Source organism: Hyla sarda, chromosome 11 (assembly GCF_029499605.1).
Source record: "Hyla sarda isolate aHylSar1 chromosome 11, aHylSar1.hap1, whole genome shotgun sequence".
Taxonomy (NCBI): domain Eukaryota; kingdom Metazoa; phylum Chordata; class Amphibia; order Anura; family Hylidae; genus Hyla; species Hyla sarda.
The window spans coordinates 19,273,749-19,290,415 of record NC_079199.1 but is presented as its reverse complement, the minus strand read 5'-3'; the positions used below and the strand labels follow the sequence as shown (position 1 = coordinate 19,290,415).

Sequence of the window (16,667 nt, the reverse complement as noted above, 5' to 3'; positions counted from 1 at the left end):
TGCCTTGAAATACGACAGGGCTCCAAAGTGAGAGCACCATGCGCATTTGAGGCCTAAATTAGGGACTTGCATAGGGGTGGACATATTCTACGCCAGTGATTCCCAAACAGGGTGCCTCCAGCTGTTGTAAAACTCCCAGCATGCCTAGACAGTCAGTACTTCTGGCAATACTGGGAGTAGTTGTTTTGCAACAGCTGGAGGCTCCGTTTTGGAAACAGCGGCGTACGTAGTGTTATGGCATAGGCCATTTTGGAATTCGCGATATTTCGCGAATATATGGACGAATATTTGTCATATATTCGCTACATTCGTATATTCATAATATTCGCGTGAATTTCGCATGTACGAAAATTTACATGGGAAAAATTCGCGTATAAGAAAATCATATATGGAAATTCGCGCACACGGAAATTCGCATATATTCGCTACATTCGTAATATTCGCGTGAATTTCGCATGTACGAAACTTTACATAAGAGAAAATGCGCATATAAAAATTCGTATATAAGAAAATTAGCATATGCAGAATTCGCACACACGGAAATTCGCATCCAAGAAAATTATGGTATCCGAAAATTCGCATATTACAAAATTAGCGTTACCATTCGCATATGCGAACATTTACGTGGGAGAAAATTCGTATATAAGAAAATTTGCATATGTAAAAATTTGGCCTATGCGAACATTCGCATATGCGAAACTTTAGATGGGAGAGAATTCGTATATAAGAACATTTGTATATGAAAATTAGCATATGCGAATATTCGCATATGCGAATATTTAGATGGGAGAAAATTCGTATATAAAAAAATTTGCATATGTGAAAATTAGCATAAGTGAAAAAAAAAACCGAATATTCGTAATTGCGAATATATAGTGCTATATTCGCGAACATTCGCAAATTCGCATTACGAATATTCGCGAACAACACTAGGTACCAGACGTTTTTCATTTTTATTGGGGAGGGGAGGGGAGGGGTATGTGTATATGTAGTGTTTTTACTTTTTATTTTGTGTTAGTGTAGTGTAGTGTTTTTAGGGTAAAGTCGCACAGGCGGGGGTTCACAGTAGTTTCTCGCTGGCAGTTTGAGCTGCGGCAGAAAATTTGCCGCAGCTCAGACTTGCAGCCGGATACTTAGTGTAAACCTCCGCCCATGTGAGTGTACCCTGTACATTCCAGCTGTTGCAAAACTACAACTCCCAGCATGTAAGGTCTATCAGTGCATGCTGGGAGTTGTAGTTTTGCAACAGCTGGAGGCACACTGGTTGTGAAACACCAAGTTTGGTAACAAACTCAGTGTTTTGCAACCAGTGTGCCTTCAGCTGTTGCAAAAGCTACAACCCCCAGCATGTACGGACAGCGGAAGGGCATGCTGGGTCTTGTAGTTATGCAACAGCTGGAGGCATACTACTTTGGCTGGGGATTGTAGTTATTCAACAGCTGGAGACACACTGGTTTGCTACTTAACTCAGTGTGCCTTCAGCTGTTGCAAAACTACAACTCTCAGCAGTCACCGAAAGCCAACGGCATGCTGGGAGTTGTAGTTATGCAACCAGCAGATGCACCACTACAACTCCCAGCATGCACTTTAGCTGTTTGTGCAAGCTGGGAGTTGTAGTTATACAACAGCTGAAGGTACACTTTTCCATAGAAAAAATGTGCCTCCAGCTGTTGCAAAACTATAAGAGCATGCTGGGAGTTGTGGTGGTCTGCCTCCTGCTGTTGCATAACTACAGCTCCCAGCATGCCTTTTTTGCATGCTGGGAGCTGTTGCTAAGTAACAGCAGGAGGCTGTCACTCACCTCCTGCTGCTGCTCCACGCCGCATCAGGTCAGTCCCTCTCCGCCGCCGCTGCTCCTGGAGCCCCGATCCCAACATTGACGCCGGGGATCGGGGTCCCCAGCTCCCAGGGTGCACGTCCCGCACCCGCTCACGTCCTCCGGAAGAAGGACGGAGCGGGTTGCGGGAGTGACACCCGCAGCAGGCGCCCTGATTGGTTGGCCGCTAAACCGGCCGACAAATCAGGGCGATCGTGAGGTGGCACCAGTGCCACCTCACCCCTGCTGGCTATGGAGACGGCCCCTATCAGCCAGTAATTCCGGGTCACCGGGTCACTGCCACCTCACCCCTGCTGGCTATGGAGACGGCCCCGATCAGCCAGTAATTCCGGGTCACCGCCACCTCACCCCTGCTGGCTATGGCTGTTCGGCCCCGATCAGCCAGTAATTCCGGGTCACCCGATTGTCCCGGAATCGCCGCAGATCGCTGGACTGAATTGTCCAGCGATCTGCGGCCATCGCCGACATGGGGGGGGGGGCATATCGCCCCCCTGGGCGATATGCCGCGATGCCTGCTGAACGATTTCAGCAGGCATCGGGCACCGGCTCCGGCTAGCGGTGGGGGGCCGGGAATGGACAGGACGTACTCCTACGTCCTCTGTCCTTAAGGACTCGGAAACGGGGGCGTAGGAGTACGTCCATTGTCCTTAAGGGGTTAAGGGCTATTCTAAGCGAATTATGCAGAAAGAATAAACATGCTTATTCTTTCAGCAGAATCTGGAAGTAAAAAATGAAAAACGGCACCGACAACTTTGTTACTTTATAAATTGCTTTTAGTGAAAATTAAAAAAAAATCCCAATATTTTAAGCAAAGTCTTGGCAAAAAGTAGATATTACAAAATTTCAATTCATTTATGCGGAACTTCTGACATGTAAACAGAGCAGCAGAAAATAATGCAAGGCTGCCGCAAGTGGATTTCACTCAAAATGTCCTTAGTGTGCATTGGCTCTAACCATGATTTATGCGTTTTCAGTAAAATAATGCAATTTTCCTTCAATTTTGGCAAAGCCACAGCAAAAACATAAAGTGTAAATAGCCTCATGAGAAAACTATAACTACTTTATATCCTGATCCTATAGAGATGGCAGCAGCAGTATACAGATAGAGCTGAAAGGGGTCTGCGAGCTGCTAGGAGGGATCTGATAGGTGATGATGTCACCCCGTAGTTCACAGAAAGAGAGCTGACCCAGGTCTGACTGCTTCCCCTGACATATTAAACACACTCATTTTCTGTGGGTCAGGCTGGTGATCACGTGACCTAGTTACAGTAATAAACCATATGGAGGCAGCTGTGCTTGATTATAGCAGATGGTTCTGTACAGCTGGTGATGGAGAGTGTGTAGGATATGGGAAAAAAGGAGATTTTTTAGACTTACCGTGAAATCTCTTTCTCGAAGGATCCATTGGGGGACACAGACTCTGGGTATATGCTGCTGTCTCTAGGAGGTTGACACTATGGTAACCAAAAAGTCGTCTCCTCCCAGCAGGATATACCCGCCTCCAGGCTACTGAGCAATTCAGTTTAGTCTCAGAGCAATAGGAGGAGACCGACAGGTCAAAGGAAAAAATAGGTGAACTGTCCGAGAACCCGAAGAACAATAACTGAACACTCCCTCGGACAGATAACCGAAAAGGGAACCCCAGAAAAGGGGCAGGAGCTGTGTACCCCAATGGATCCTTCGAGAAAGAGATTTTACGGAAAGTCTAAAAAATCTCCTTTTCTCTATCGGCTCCATTGGGGGACACAGACTCTGGGACGTACCAAAGCCTTCCCTTGGGTGGGCAGAGAATAAAAAAAGGTCAGGCAGTCGGCTGTACCACCGCCGCCTGCAACACCTTACGGCCCAGACTAGCATCAGCCGATGCGAAGGTATGAACCTGAGAGAATTTTGAAAAAGTGTGCAAAGATGACCAAGTGGCCGCTTTACAGATCTGAGAGGCCGAGGCCTTGTTTCGGAGAGCCCAGGATACCCCCAGAGAGCGGGTGGAATGAGCCAAAACCCTGAAAGGTGGGGTCCTCCCCTTGCAGCGGTAAGCTTCCGAAATAGCACATCGGATCCACCGAGAAATGGTGGCCTTAGAAGCAGGCTGTCCCCTAATAAAGGCCTCTAATAAAGTACCCGTATAGACAAAACACTGCCCCAAGCTCCACTGCCCCCCATATAATAAAAAATTACTCCCCCTGCAGGGAAAAGTATCCCCCGGCCAGTCCAGCCTCTGTAGGATAGGGCCAAAAAACAGAGGGTCTCCAGCTGTTGCAAGACCTAGGGAGAAAAAGATACTCACCTATGCTGAAGAACTTACCTAAAGAAGTCTTCAGACTGTAGTCTTCAGTCAGCATGCGGCAAGCCAAGCTCATAGCGAGGCGAACAGGGAGGTAGGGGGACCCGGACCCATGAGATACAACCCCAAGCGCTGACCGTTGGCGAGAGGGGGTTAACAGTACATCAAAGATGCCTGCCACCTCTCGCAATGGGGAAACAGTGAACATTGCGTTCCTGAGTCCCCACCTGAAAACAGAAATAAAAAGGAATAAAAAAACTAACACATTCCCTAAACCTAATAAAATAAAAAAATATGAGACTTGGTCCGGAGAAAACCAGACCATGTCCACCTCCCTAAGACACTAAGCAAAAACTGAATTGATCAGTAGCCTGGAGGTGGGTATATCCTGCTGGGAGGAGCCGACTTTTTGGTTACCATAGTGTCAACCTCCTAGAGACAGCAGCATATACCCAGAGTCTGTGTCCCCCAATGGAGCCGATAGAGAAAAATAAAAAAAACAGAGTGTATACGCAAAATATATTCCTAAAAACGGAAGCAACTTTAAGCACGTTTTATGACACATATACATAAAATTTATCGCTATAAAAATTTTTTTTGCATATTTTACATAACATTATTCCTGTAAAGTTTTTTTCTTGTAAACAAAGTTGTAGAATTCAATGAAAAACCTGTTATGTATTTGTGCTTGCTTGGAAAAAAAAAAAAACATACACTTTGACTCTAATGTTAAAAAAGAAGTATATGCGGACAAAAAAGTGAGGTATGCCCATCCCTCCAAAAAAAAAAAAAAATATAGATGTAAACAATGCAAAATAGTAAAAAGTGTGCACTTTTGAACTACTGTACATTTAACCAATCACAGCCTATGGGTACACTGAGCAATACATTTCAACGCATTTGTCCTATATCTCTCTAAGTAGCATACTATTATTTCTCCCCCTCCTTACCTGTCTCTGGGGGGGCCAGGGATATGGTCATATTTCATGTGGATGTAGTAAATGTATCCACAGTAAAGAAGGAAACAGATGACGACCAAGATGAGGAGCAGGATAAAAGCCCCTGTAATAAAGCTCCAGACCCCCATGTCTTCTTCTTGTACCAAGCCGGGTATCAGAACAGGTCACAGGATGGAAGCTGCTTGTGACATTCACTGAAACAAGAACCAAGCTGAAAACTGCAGGCTATTCAATATGTCCTGGCGTCCCTCCCCTAAAACGACAAGGAAGTGCTGCTTACATTCTTGGGCTGGGGCCCTACACATAGAGAAGAGGTCTCACAAACACAATGCATATAATGTATAGATTGTTCTGTTCCTAGATAGAGTAAGGCAGGGATTCTGAAGGAATCTGAAAGCTTTAAGATCAATACTGCAGCAAAAAATATGTAAGAAATAGATCACAAAACAAATATTCAAAGTAGAAGATGTAGGAATTCTTAGAAAATGACATTTACATGTTCAAAGCCTCATTCTCCAACCATATAAGGTTCTGTACTGATGTATGTTCACTGAAAGAAGGCCATACGCACTGGTTACTGGTGCAAGAGCAGGTTCTTCCCAACATGATGCAGACCAGACACAGTGCTACATGGGGGCGGCTGCACAGGTGAGAAATACTAATCAAGAGTTAGAGTCTATTCACACGGTAGAATTTCCGCTTGCGGAATTTCGCCTAAAATGAAAGCCCATAGACATTCCGCACTCCCATTCACACTTCTGAATTTCCGTTTTTGGAATCTCCAGAAATCTAGATTTGCCTTTGCCCGCAGTGCGCAACATTATAAAGAAGTTTGCAACCCATGGCACTGTAGATAATCTCCCTGGGCATGGACAGAAGAGAAAAATTTATGAAAGGTGTCAACGCAGGATAGTCCGGATGGTGGATAAGCAGCCCCAAACAAGTTCCAAAGATATTCAAGCTGTCCTGCAGGCTCAGGGAGCATCAGTGTCAGCGAGAACTATCCCTCAACATTTAAATGAAATGAATCGCTATGGAGGAGTCCCAGGAGGGCCCCACTGCTGACACAGAGACATAAAAAGCAAGACTACATTTTGCCAAAATGAACTTAAGCCAACATCCTTCTCGGAAAATGTCTTGTGGGCAGATGAGCCAAGATAGAGCTTTTTGGTAAAGCACATCATTCTACTATTTACCAAGAATGGAATGAGGCCTACAAAGAAAAGAACACAGTACCTACAGTGAAATATGGTGGAGGTTCAATGATGTTTTGGGGTTCTTTGCTGCCTCTGGCACTGGGTGCCAGGGGCATACCTAGAGCATTTGGCACCCGGAGCGGACCCTTTGTTTGGCACCCCCTCCCCCCCCTTAATTACACCCCCTCCCTTCCCCCCCCCCCTTAATTACACCCCCTCCCTTCCCTCCCCCCCCCCCCCCTTAATTACACCCCCTCCCAGGAGCGGATTGACGACACTCGGGGCCCACGGACCAAAAAAAAGCAAGGGCCCCTGCTAGGCTCTGCAGCTCGTCAGTCTTCTGCCACGCCCCTATTCCACCTAAATCCCACACACAATAAACTAAAATTTATATATATAAGAAACACTTTAACATGAGTAAATTTCCATGACCAATAATACTGGTATACAAGGAGTAAATATATACCACCACACAATAACTGGATAATACCGCTATACTGTACTGAATAAAACCACTATACACAGACCAGTATACTATAAAGGATCTGTATAAGTGATTTTTTGGGACTCACAATTACGTATTTTCTGATCAGTGACGTCCTCTTTCCTTTTCTTCTCAGTCTGGATAAGACCGCCATGTGGATCTCTTAACATCTGCAGGAAAAACATGTCAGACTCTGCATTTCTTCCAGTGCCCTCCCCTCCTCTACACAATCTTTCCATCTATAGGCCCACAAACTGTAATAATGCCCTCCTTTGTGTCCTGCACAGTAAACGGGAAGGTAGGTAGGTAGCCAGGTAAATAGGTAACTAGGTAGGTAGACCAGGAAGCCAGATATGTAGGTAGGTGACAAGTTAGGTAGGTAGTTAAGCAGCCATGAATGAAGGCCAGGTATGTACATAGTTAGGTAGCTGGGTATGCAGGTAAATAGTTAGGCATCCAGGTATAAAGTTAGGTAGCCCCCCTTCCCTGTAGGTATAGGCAGCAGAGTCAAACCCCCTTCCCAATAGGTATAGGAACAGAGTTAACCCCCCTTTCTCCTTAGGTATAAGCAGCAAAGTCCCCCCACCCCCTTTCCCCGTAGGTATAGGCAGAGTTAAAAAAAAACTCCCCCCGTTTCCCATAGGTATAGGCAGACCCCCCCCCTCTTCCCAATTGATATACGCAGAGTTACCTCCCTCTTCCCCATTGGTATAGGCAGAGTTACCCCCCTCTTCCCCATTGGTATAGGCAGAGTTACCCCCCTCTTCCCCATTGGTATAGGCAGAGTTACCCCCTCTTCCCCATTGGTATAGGCAGTTACCCCCCCCCCCCTTTCCCCATAGGTATAGGCAGAGTTACCTCCTCCCCCCCCCTCTTTCCCATAGGTATAAGCAGGTACACCCCCCTCTTTCCCATAGGTATATGTAGTTACACCCCCCCTTCATTCCCAATAGGTATATGCAGTTACATCCCTCCCTCTTTCCCATAGGTATATGCAGTTACATCCCCATTTCCCATAGGTAAATGCAGTTAACTCCCCCCCCTTTCCCATAGGTATATGCAGTTACACCCCCCCCCCTCTTTACCATAGGTATATGCAGTTGCACCCCCCCCCCTCTTTACCATAGGGTATATGCAGTTACACCCCCCTCTTTCCCATATGTATATGCAGCGACACCCCCCCTCCTTAGGTATATGTAGAGTAACCCCCCTCCCCTTCCCCATAGGTATATGTAGAGTAACCCCCCCCCCCTCCCCATAGGTATATGTAGAGTAACCCCCCTCCCCTTAGGGATATGTAGAGTAACCCCCCCCCCCCCCTCCCCATTGGTATATGTAGAGTAACCCCCCCCCCTCCCCTATAGGTATATGTAGAGTAACCCCCCCTCCCCTTCCCCATAGGTATTTGTAGAGTAACCCCCCCTCCCCTCCCCTTCCCCATAGGTATATGTAGAGTAACCCCCCTCCCCTCCCCTTCCCCATAGGTATATGTAGAGTAACCCCCCTCCTCACCTATAGGTATATATGTAGAGTGACCCCCCCTCCCCCATAGGTATATGTAGAGTAACCCCCCTCCCCCATAGGTATATGTAGAGTAACCCCCCCCCCTCTCCCCTTCCCCATAGGTATATGCAGAGTTGAGAAAAATAAAAAACAGGATGCTCACCTGATATCCCACGCAGCGATCTCCTCAGCTGCAGGGCCGCGTCTTCTCCCCTATACAGTACCGGCGCCAGATGAGTGACGTCACCGGCGCCTGTACTGCGTGCTGGCAGAGGTCACGTCTCCTCTGTGTAAGCTGCAGATGCGGCTCATACAGAGGGGACGCCTTCTCCTGTTTATGCGTGTATCGCGCATACAGGAGAAGGCACCGCTGTCTGCTGGGGATCCTCAGTAGTGATGGCGGCGGCGGCGGCGGGTCAGTCGGCCCCTGGCACCCCCCTTAGTACGCCACTGCTGGGGGCCTTGAATGTGTACAAGGCATCATGAAATCTGAGGATTACCAACGGATTTTGAGTCGCACTGTACAGCTCAGTGTCAGAAAGCTGAATCCGAGATCTTGGGTTTTCCAGCAGGACAATGACACCAAACATACATTAAAAAGCCCCCAGAAATGGATGGCAACAAAGCGCTGGAGAGTTCTGAAGTGGCAGCAATGAGTCCAGATCTAAATCCCATTGAACAGCTGTGGAGAGATCTTAAAATTGCTGATGGAAAAAGACGCCTTCCAATAAGAGAGACCTGGAGCAGTTTGTAAAGGAAGAGTGGTCCAACATTCCGGCTGAGAGGTGTAAGAAGCTTATTGATGGTTATAGGAAGCGACTGATTTCTGTTATTATTTCCAAAGGGTGTGCAACCAAATATTAAGTTAAGGGTGCCAATAATTTTTCCCAGCCCATTTTTGGAGTTTGGTGTGACATTATGTCCAATTTGCTTTTTTTCCTTGCTTTTTTTCTCCTATCTTATATGAAGGATAGCCTTATTTTTATCCCATGCATGTTTAAACTCCTTCACTGTATTTGCAGCGACCACTTCTGCAGGAAGGCTATTCCATGCATCCACTACTCTCTCAGTAAAGTAATACTTCCTGATATTACTTTTAAACCTTTGCCCCTCTAATTTAAACCTATGACTATAATTGCCATAGAGTTCAAGTAAACTTGCTACATGAGCAGTATGCCTGATGGCAGTCGTTGTGCTGATGATGTCACTCTTTGATTTACATGATATAATCTGCATAAGTAAAGGCATCGTGAATAATTCTTGAAGGAACACATATCTGGTTGCCGATATACATATGCAAAAGCAGCGGACAACATTTAGGCTGCCTTTCTTTTATGCTGTGATTCAGAGGCTTAAAGTAAAAATATGTGAACCTCTATGTATAGTTCAAATCAATATTTATAGATATGCCTTAATGCAAACTTTGCATATTTCAATAGTACAAGCAACTATAAGGAACGATGTAAGCATCTTATTAGAGAAAATTGCCTCTTTCTTTACTTATCAGTCTCCTTCCCCCCTCCTCCCTAATAAACTTTAATAATTTACTGTTAAAAAAAATTAGCAAATTAGTCTCCAGATCAACTGATCACCTCACTGACAGATCAGAATACTGCTACACAACACAAAATCTTAGTCATGGTCTGTATATGTACTTGTCACTAAGAAATAAATTCTGCATTTCCTGAACTAGCTGAACGCCTTTTTTTCTTTACTAATATACATTTATGTTTTTGAGCTGATCACATAAAAATCCCATAGGTTTCTTTACAAAAATGTATATACAGTACAATTGTGTTTATTAGTCATACTGGTTTATACCTTATAACACATATTAAAGCACTTATTTTCAGTATCTCTATAGACATTGAAACTTCTACAATATGGGCAATTTTCTAACAGAGTTATGCTGTATATAAAACACAACTATCATACACTTATATAGGCTCAGAAGTTTAAAAAAAAATTATCCAAATGAGCGGTTATTTGATCCAAAATCAGTGTTATCTACGAATAAGGTACAAATGTAACACATGACCTAGAATGTCTTTTTTGAGGCTTTTATTATGTTTTAGATTTGTGTTCTGCTCGATGCCTCAGTCTGCAGATTACACCATCCATAGGACGCAGGGTCCCTGTATCCAAAATCTTGAAGCTCTGTCCTTCCACCAGCTCAAACTCAAATCTCTGCAGGAGTTTGGCCATGACCACCTTCGCCTCCATCTGTATAGAGAGAACAGAGACATTTGTTTAATACGGGAACTACAACAAGACCCCGTATTAAATAACTTACAGTCTGGAGTAAATTTTTCCAGTAGACGTGCCCCTAGCCTGGCCAATTTGTTATCTCCAAGTGCCCTTCTGTCCTCACATTGTTCAAATGCACCTTTTTCTTGGTTGCCTATGAGAGGCTTTTTTAAATGTGGCCAAGCAAGATGCATTGTGTGTGAACACGCTGTTAAAACCACCACCATTAACATGACCGCGTCTAAAACATTTGCCATCCATCAATTCTGCATATGTTGTGTTCAGGATATATTGCAGAAGTTGCAACAGCTCCTATATTGGCAGCACAAAAAGGCCATTGAAAAAAAGGATCCTGGAACATCTGAGAGGAGTATATAGTAAGGTACATGTTAATTCTTCTAATGTTTCCAAACATTTTAAAATGGTGCATTCTGGTGACGTTTCTGATTTTTTGTTTGATGGCATTGAAATTGTTCATTTACCAGACAGGGGAGGGGACCGAATCAAAATACTTCCTCATAGAGAGTTTTTTATTTATTTATTCATTTCATACGTTCCAGCCTCGCTGGCTCAATTTAAGATGTGATGTTATTTTGCACTATTAGATATATTTGTACTATTAGATGAATTTTCTATATTTTGGTTTTCGGTGTGTATTGTTTCTTTTTCTTTTGAGCTTATATCTTATGATTCCACTATGGAACATATTGTCATGCTATAGACATGATTTTCAGTGGACAGGTACATTGGAATAAATAGGGTTAATCCCTTGGGTGCTTTGAGTGCACCTGTTTACTCCAGCCATATATAAATTCACACCTCTCCACTACCTATCATGCATCTGAAGAGAGGTCACATGACCTGAAACGCGTCATGCAGAGCGTTTCCTGAGTTTTATCTACCTGTTGATGTTTTTGAGACTTCACATGTCGATGTTTTAACTTGAATACAATAAAGGAAAACTTCATCTTACCGCTGGCACCTTTTTTTCTATTTCTACTATTGGAGGCTTCATGACGTGCGGAGGACTGTGGTGAGTTGACTGCACTTTGCACTTTGATACACCCAAGGTGTTACACTTAGGCTCCTTGTACACGAGTAGACAGATGCCCAACACAAGTACCGATCCAGTAGATTACTACTTATTGAATGGAGTCTATTTATGACACAATTATGGCTGAATTGCTTACATCATTATCAGCAAGACATCCCCTGTTTACACAGCTAGAATGGCTGACAACTAACTTTGATTTTGGTGCTACACAATCCCTGCAATCAGTCAATGAGCGACCAAAAAAATCTGTTATGGTTTTGGTATTTCACACTTTTGGGATGGGATGTTCAGCTGTACAAATATGGCTATTTTGTGCATGCATATCTGGCCATTTTTGAGCTGTAACAAAAGCTATGGCCCAAATGTCTTTTCTCATATGGGATGAATTTCAGTCATTTATGTGCCAAAAAATCGCACTAAAACTTAAATTTAAAGTAATATGTGTGGACCCTAGGGGACTATGGTTGTCCTTTAGCCATAAAACAGTCCTTTTACAGACCAAATAATGGAAAAATAAAAATTTATTGTGCACATTAAAGTTATAGTCAAAGTTCAAATAGCTTTTCACATATCCTCTTTAGTCTTACTTGACACAATCCAATATATTACATTAGAAGAAAGTAGAGTTGGATCCAGCTTCAATAGCAATACAACCGTCTTTATTCAAAGGACATGCAGGGAACAGCAGAGGTTACGCGTTTCAAGCGCCAAGCGCTCTTAGTCGTGACTAAGTGCGCTTGAAACGCGTAACCTCTGCTGTTCCCTGCATGTCCTTTGAATAAAGACGGTTGTATTGCTATTGAAGCTGGATCCAACTCTACTTTCTTCTCTACATTCTCTGTGTTTTCCAGCACCTGGATCCGTGCTCCGGTTGTCCTGGCGGGGTGAGCTGGTTTGGACTTCCAATATATTACATTAATTGTAAAGAATAAAAAAAAGAAATAGCAGGAATCCTAGCTTTATTCTTCCATAAGACTTGATCTAAGTTCTGGGACATGTTGTTATGTCAGAGATTGCCATGATAGTGTTTGCAGATACAGTGTTATGTGTGGCAGAAGGACTCTTGCTATGTCATCATTTTCTGCTTTTTTAGTGCGGAGGCAGTTGCTGGCAACAGTCTTTGTCTATTTTGCAGTAATGGATCTAATTTTTCACTTTAGATGTCTTTGAAGTGTTTCTCCTATTCCTCATGCTATTTAAGGGCCCATTTACTGGCTTTGTGGTGTGTCTTTTTGTGATATCAGGGAAAATGGTAATAAGCTAAACAAGCAAAACAAAATGAGGGGTGCAGCAAGAAGCTGTTGCTTGGTAATTTTGTTTTCTAATTTTTTTCACCTTATTTAATTTTTTTTTAATTTGACATATTTTACAGCCAATAAGGTCATAACACTAGGGATGGGCGGCAGCAAGCCTTATGGCCTATCGGGTGCTGTGCATAGAGGCAGCCTGTCTGTCTCTGTAGCTATCTCTCCTTTCCTGCAGTGATACGGTTTAGAGTTCAGGAACATCCTTGCAGAATCACTTTCAGACCAAACACTTTAAAGTTGTTTAATGGGCCACAAGTGGTTAACATGTGTGTTTGATAATAACTACTTAAGTAATACACAAGTTCCAGAACAATCTCTATGAATGAACATTTATTCAGTTTTCATTATGAACTTACTTGAGCAAATACTTGGCCAATACATGATCGTGGTCCAAGAGAAAATGGAAAGTAAGCATAGCCAGGCCTGAGAGAAACAAATGGTGATATATTGACTGCATAACGCAGTGAGCAATATGGATAACATTACACTATGGACTCCAAACTTACCTGGGAGCATCAGGATGAAATCTGTCTGGGTTGAAGGCCATGGGATCTTGATAAAATTTTTCCATCCGACCCATGACGTAAGAATTAAACTACAGAGGAACAAAATCCCGAACATTCTAAGAAGCCTAAATGGTTTGTAAGATGTCACCACCTACCACCATCATATTGTGCTATGATAGGAGCCTTAAAGGGGTACTCCCCTGAAAAACTTTTTTTTTTTTTTTTAATCAACTGGTACCAGAAAGTTAAACAGATTTGACTTCTGTTTAAAAATATTAACCCTTCCAGTACATATCATCTGCTGTATGCGCCAGAGGAAGTTCCTTTCTTTTTTCATTTCCTTTCTGTCTGACCACAGTGCTCTCTGGTACAACACCTCTGTCCATTCTAGGAACTGTCCGGAGCAGGAGAGGTTTGCTATGGGGATTTGCTCCTACTCTGGATGGTTCCTAAGATAGAGGTGTCAGCAGAGAGCACTGTGGTCAGACAGAAAGGAAATTCAAAAACAAAATAACTTCCTCGGCAGTATACAGCAGCTGATAAGTACTGGAAGGGTTAAAAGGATACTCCGCTGCTCAGCGTTTGAAACAAACTGTTCTGAATGCTGAAGCCGGCGCCGGCAGCTCGTGACATCATAGCCCCGCCCCCTCATGACATTACACCCCGCCCCCTCAATGCAAGTCTATGGGAGGGGGCGTGACAGCATTGAGGGAGCTCCCGGCGCCAGCTCAAGCGTTCGGAACAGTTTGCTCCAAACGCTCAGCAGCAGAGTACCCCTTTAAGATAAGTAATTTACAAATCTGTTTAACTTTCTGGCACCAATTGATCTATAAAAAAAAATGTTTTCCAGTGGAGTACCCCTTTAAAAATATATACTTTAACAGTGAACTCTCTATTAGTGGTATAGTAATATTATAAAGAAGTTTAATGTCTCTTATTAGATTCTGGGAAAATTTGGGGAAATCTTGAATGTTCTAGACTAATAATGGGCCGGCTGGGATGCTGTGGATCTTTACAGTCTATTACTGACCCCTAGAGTTGCTCCAGGTGGAATCCTCACTCCTTCAACAACTATTTCCTCTTCTGCTATTCTTGACGTACCAGGAGCTGTTGGGTACAATCTTAAGGTTTCCTTTAAGACCTATGGAGATAAAAATACATGCACAGAATCCAGATGACTAGCCCTATATAGCCAAGTGCTTACTTAGACAAGCAGGCTCGCTGTCTTGGAGTTATACTTGACTCTGATCTGTCTTTCACTCCCCATATTCAGTCCCTTTCACGTTCTTGTCACCTGCATCTCAAAAACATTTCCAGAATCCGCCCGTTTCTCACTACTGAAACTGCTAAAACTCTCATTATTGCTTTGATTCCCTCCCGCCTCGACTACTGTAACTCTTTACTAATAGGCCTTCCTTTCTCCGAACTCTCTCCTCTTCAGTCCATCCCTTAATGCCGCAGCCAGACTCCTCTTCCTCTCCAGCCGCTACACCGACGCCTCCTCCCTGTGCCAGTCACTACACTGGTTACCAATTCAGTCCAGAATACAGTACAAAATCCTCAGTCTCACACACAAAGCTCTCCACAATGCTGCACCTCCCTACATCTCCTCTCTCATCTCTGTCTACCCTCCTACACGTTCTCTCCGATCTGCTAATGACCTCTCACTAACATCTTCTATAATCCGAACTTCTCACTCCCGTCTCCAAGACTTCACTCGTGCTGCACCGGTTCTCTGGAATGCTATCCCTCAATCCCTCAGACTCAATAACAACATCCATAGTTTCAAATGTGGCCTAAAAACACATCTCTTCAGACAGGCCTATAACATTCTTTAATTGGCCTCAACATATCCTCAACATATCCTCAACATATCCCCAACATATCCTCAACATATCCCCACACCTCTTGTTTGAATAGTTATTGTGTAATATTATGTCTGATACTTGTCTTTGTTTGTACCCCATAATTGTAAGCGCTGCGGAATCTGTCCCTCACAAGCAGGCTTGCCCCTAGATAGTGAATAGGGAGGGTTTTCCAAAGCATGTCTTTACAAAGATAACTCCTCATAGGCTTTGTATAGTGGCTTTCAAGGAATACCAATAGTGCCCAACAGACACTAGTGACTTACTTTAGGGACCAATACGGTTCTGTTGTGGTGTCTGCTGCTTTAGTGGCAAAAACAGTTTGCAAATGTGAAAAGATCTTTACTTTAGAATTATTGCATCTTATGTAACTCCTGTGGACTGCTGCCTTCTGCTCCTCCAGGTGGACATTGCCGCTGGTTTACCTTTGCTCCACATTGAGAGGTCCATGCTCCCCTCCCTGCCTTGCATATTGATTTTCTGCAGCTGGGTCTGCCCATAGGGTGTGTACACAAATTTTTTCTGCATCTTAAAAGCCCAGTAGCACATTCAAACCCTTCCCTAGCCAATCCCTGTTAATAACCTGCTATATAAAACAGCTTCCTTAGTCACACAAAGCCAGCTGTCACCTACAGTTAGACATATCCTTGCATTGGGTAGGATTGTTAAAAGGGTTATTAAAAATTTCTTAATTTCACCAGAAAATTGTATGTTTGTTTACTATGTGTATTGTAAGTACAGACAGTATCTTATCTGGAGCAGCAAGAGATATAAAAAAAATATATTATTGTCACCAGTACTTGAGACAGATATTGCAGTTTTCCAAGGTTTTCATATTCAATGTCTCTTTTGGAGCCAATAACTTCATCCACTTCAGTCTGGACCCTGAGGAATCAGGAATATTATCAGAGCAGCAGAGGACATACTACTAGATTGGTACATGAAGCTTGTTTACCTTGTCAAGATCTCTGGGTGTCGTGCTAATTCCATCACAGCAAAAGACAGCTGGTTGGCCGTTGTTTCTTGACCTGAAACCATTTGAAAAACCAATAATCAACAAGACATGATTTTTTTATTTCACTGAAAGGAAACACATTCTTCATAACATGATCTTACAAATTATGACATAATTTACTAACCCGCAATAAAGAATGTGACAAAGTTATCCATTAAGTCCTCCAGACTGCACCCATCTTCAAACTCTGAAAGAACAAATGCAATGAAATGGGAGACACAACTGAATAACTCAATCATTAAAGACCCTGAACTATGAATATTACATACAATACAAATCCCATCACATTAGGACTAAGGCTGTTCACAACTTACTTTCTATAGCCTTGTATCCTACAATCTACTACTCCACTCATCCAATTTTGATTGGGAAATTTCTCCTCTCTCTTTCTGGTCACTGGTTGTCTATTG

At 43.4% G+C, this 16,667-nt stretch overlaps 1 protein-coding gene across 6 annotated transcripts in view; it reads right to left on the bottom strand.

Annotated features, from left to right (window-relative positions):
• The window catches only part of LOC130295924 (cholesterol 24-hydroxylase-like), an 88,654-nt gene that overhangs the window by 37,767 nt on the left and 34,220 nt on the right, over nt 1-16,667 (bottom strand). For 2 of the 6 annotated variants that reach the window (XM_056547250.1, XM_056547253.1), the window contains 7 exons: nt 16,382-16,444; nt 16,198-16,270; nt 16,043-16,127; nt 14,408-14,518; nt 13,378-13,466; nt 13,228-13,294; nt 9,969-10,486 (listed from right to left, as the gene is read on the bottom strand). The exons of 1 other annotated variant lie outside the window; for it this stretch is intronic. In XM_056547250.1, the coding sequence (XP_056403225.1) occupies nt 10,328-10,486; nt 13,228-13,294; nt 13,378-13,466; nt 14,408-14,518; nt 16,043-16,127; nt 16,198-16,270; nt 16,382-16,444 (647 nt within the window). In that variant the 3' untranslated portion in view covers nt 9,969-10,327. Of the gene's footprint in view, nt 1-5,071; nt 5,348-9,968; nt 10,487-13,227; nt 13,295-13,377; nt 13,467-14,407; nt 14,519-16,042; nt 16,128-16,197; nt 16,271-16,381; nt 16,445-16,667 lie in introns of those variants that run through there. 3 more of the 6 variants (XM_056547254.1, XM_056547255.1, XM_056547251.1) reach the window with 2 other exon arrangements.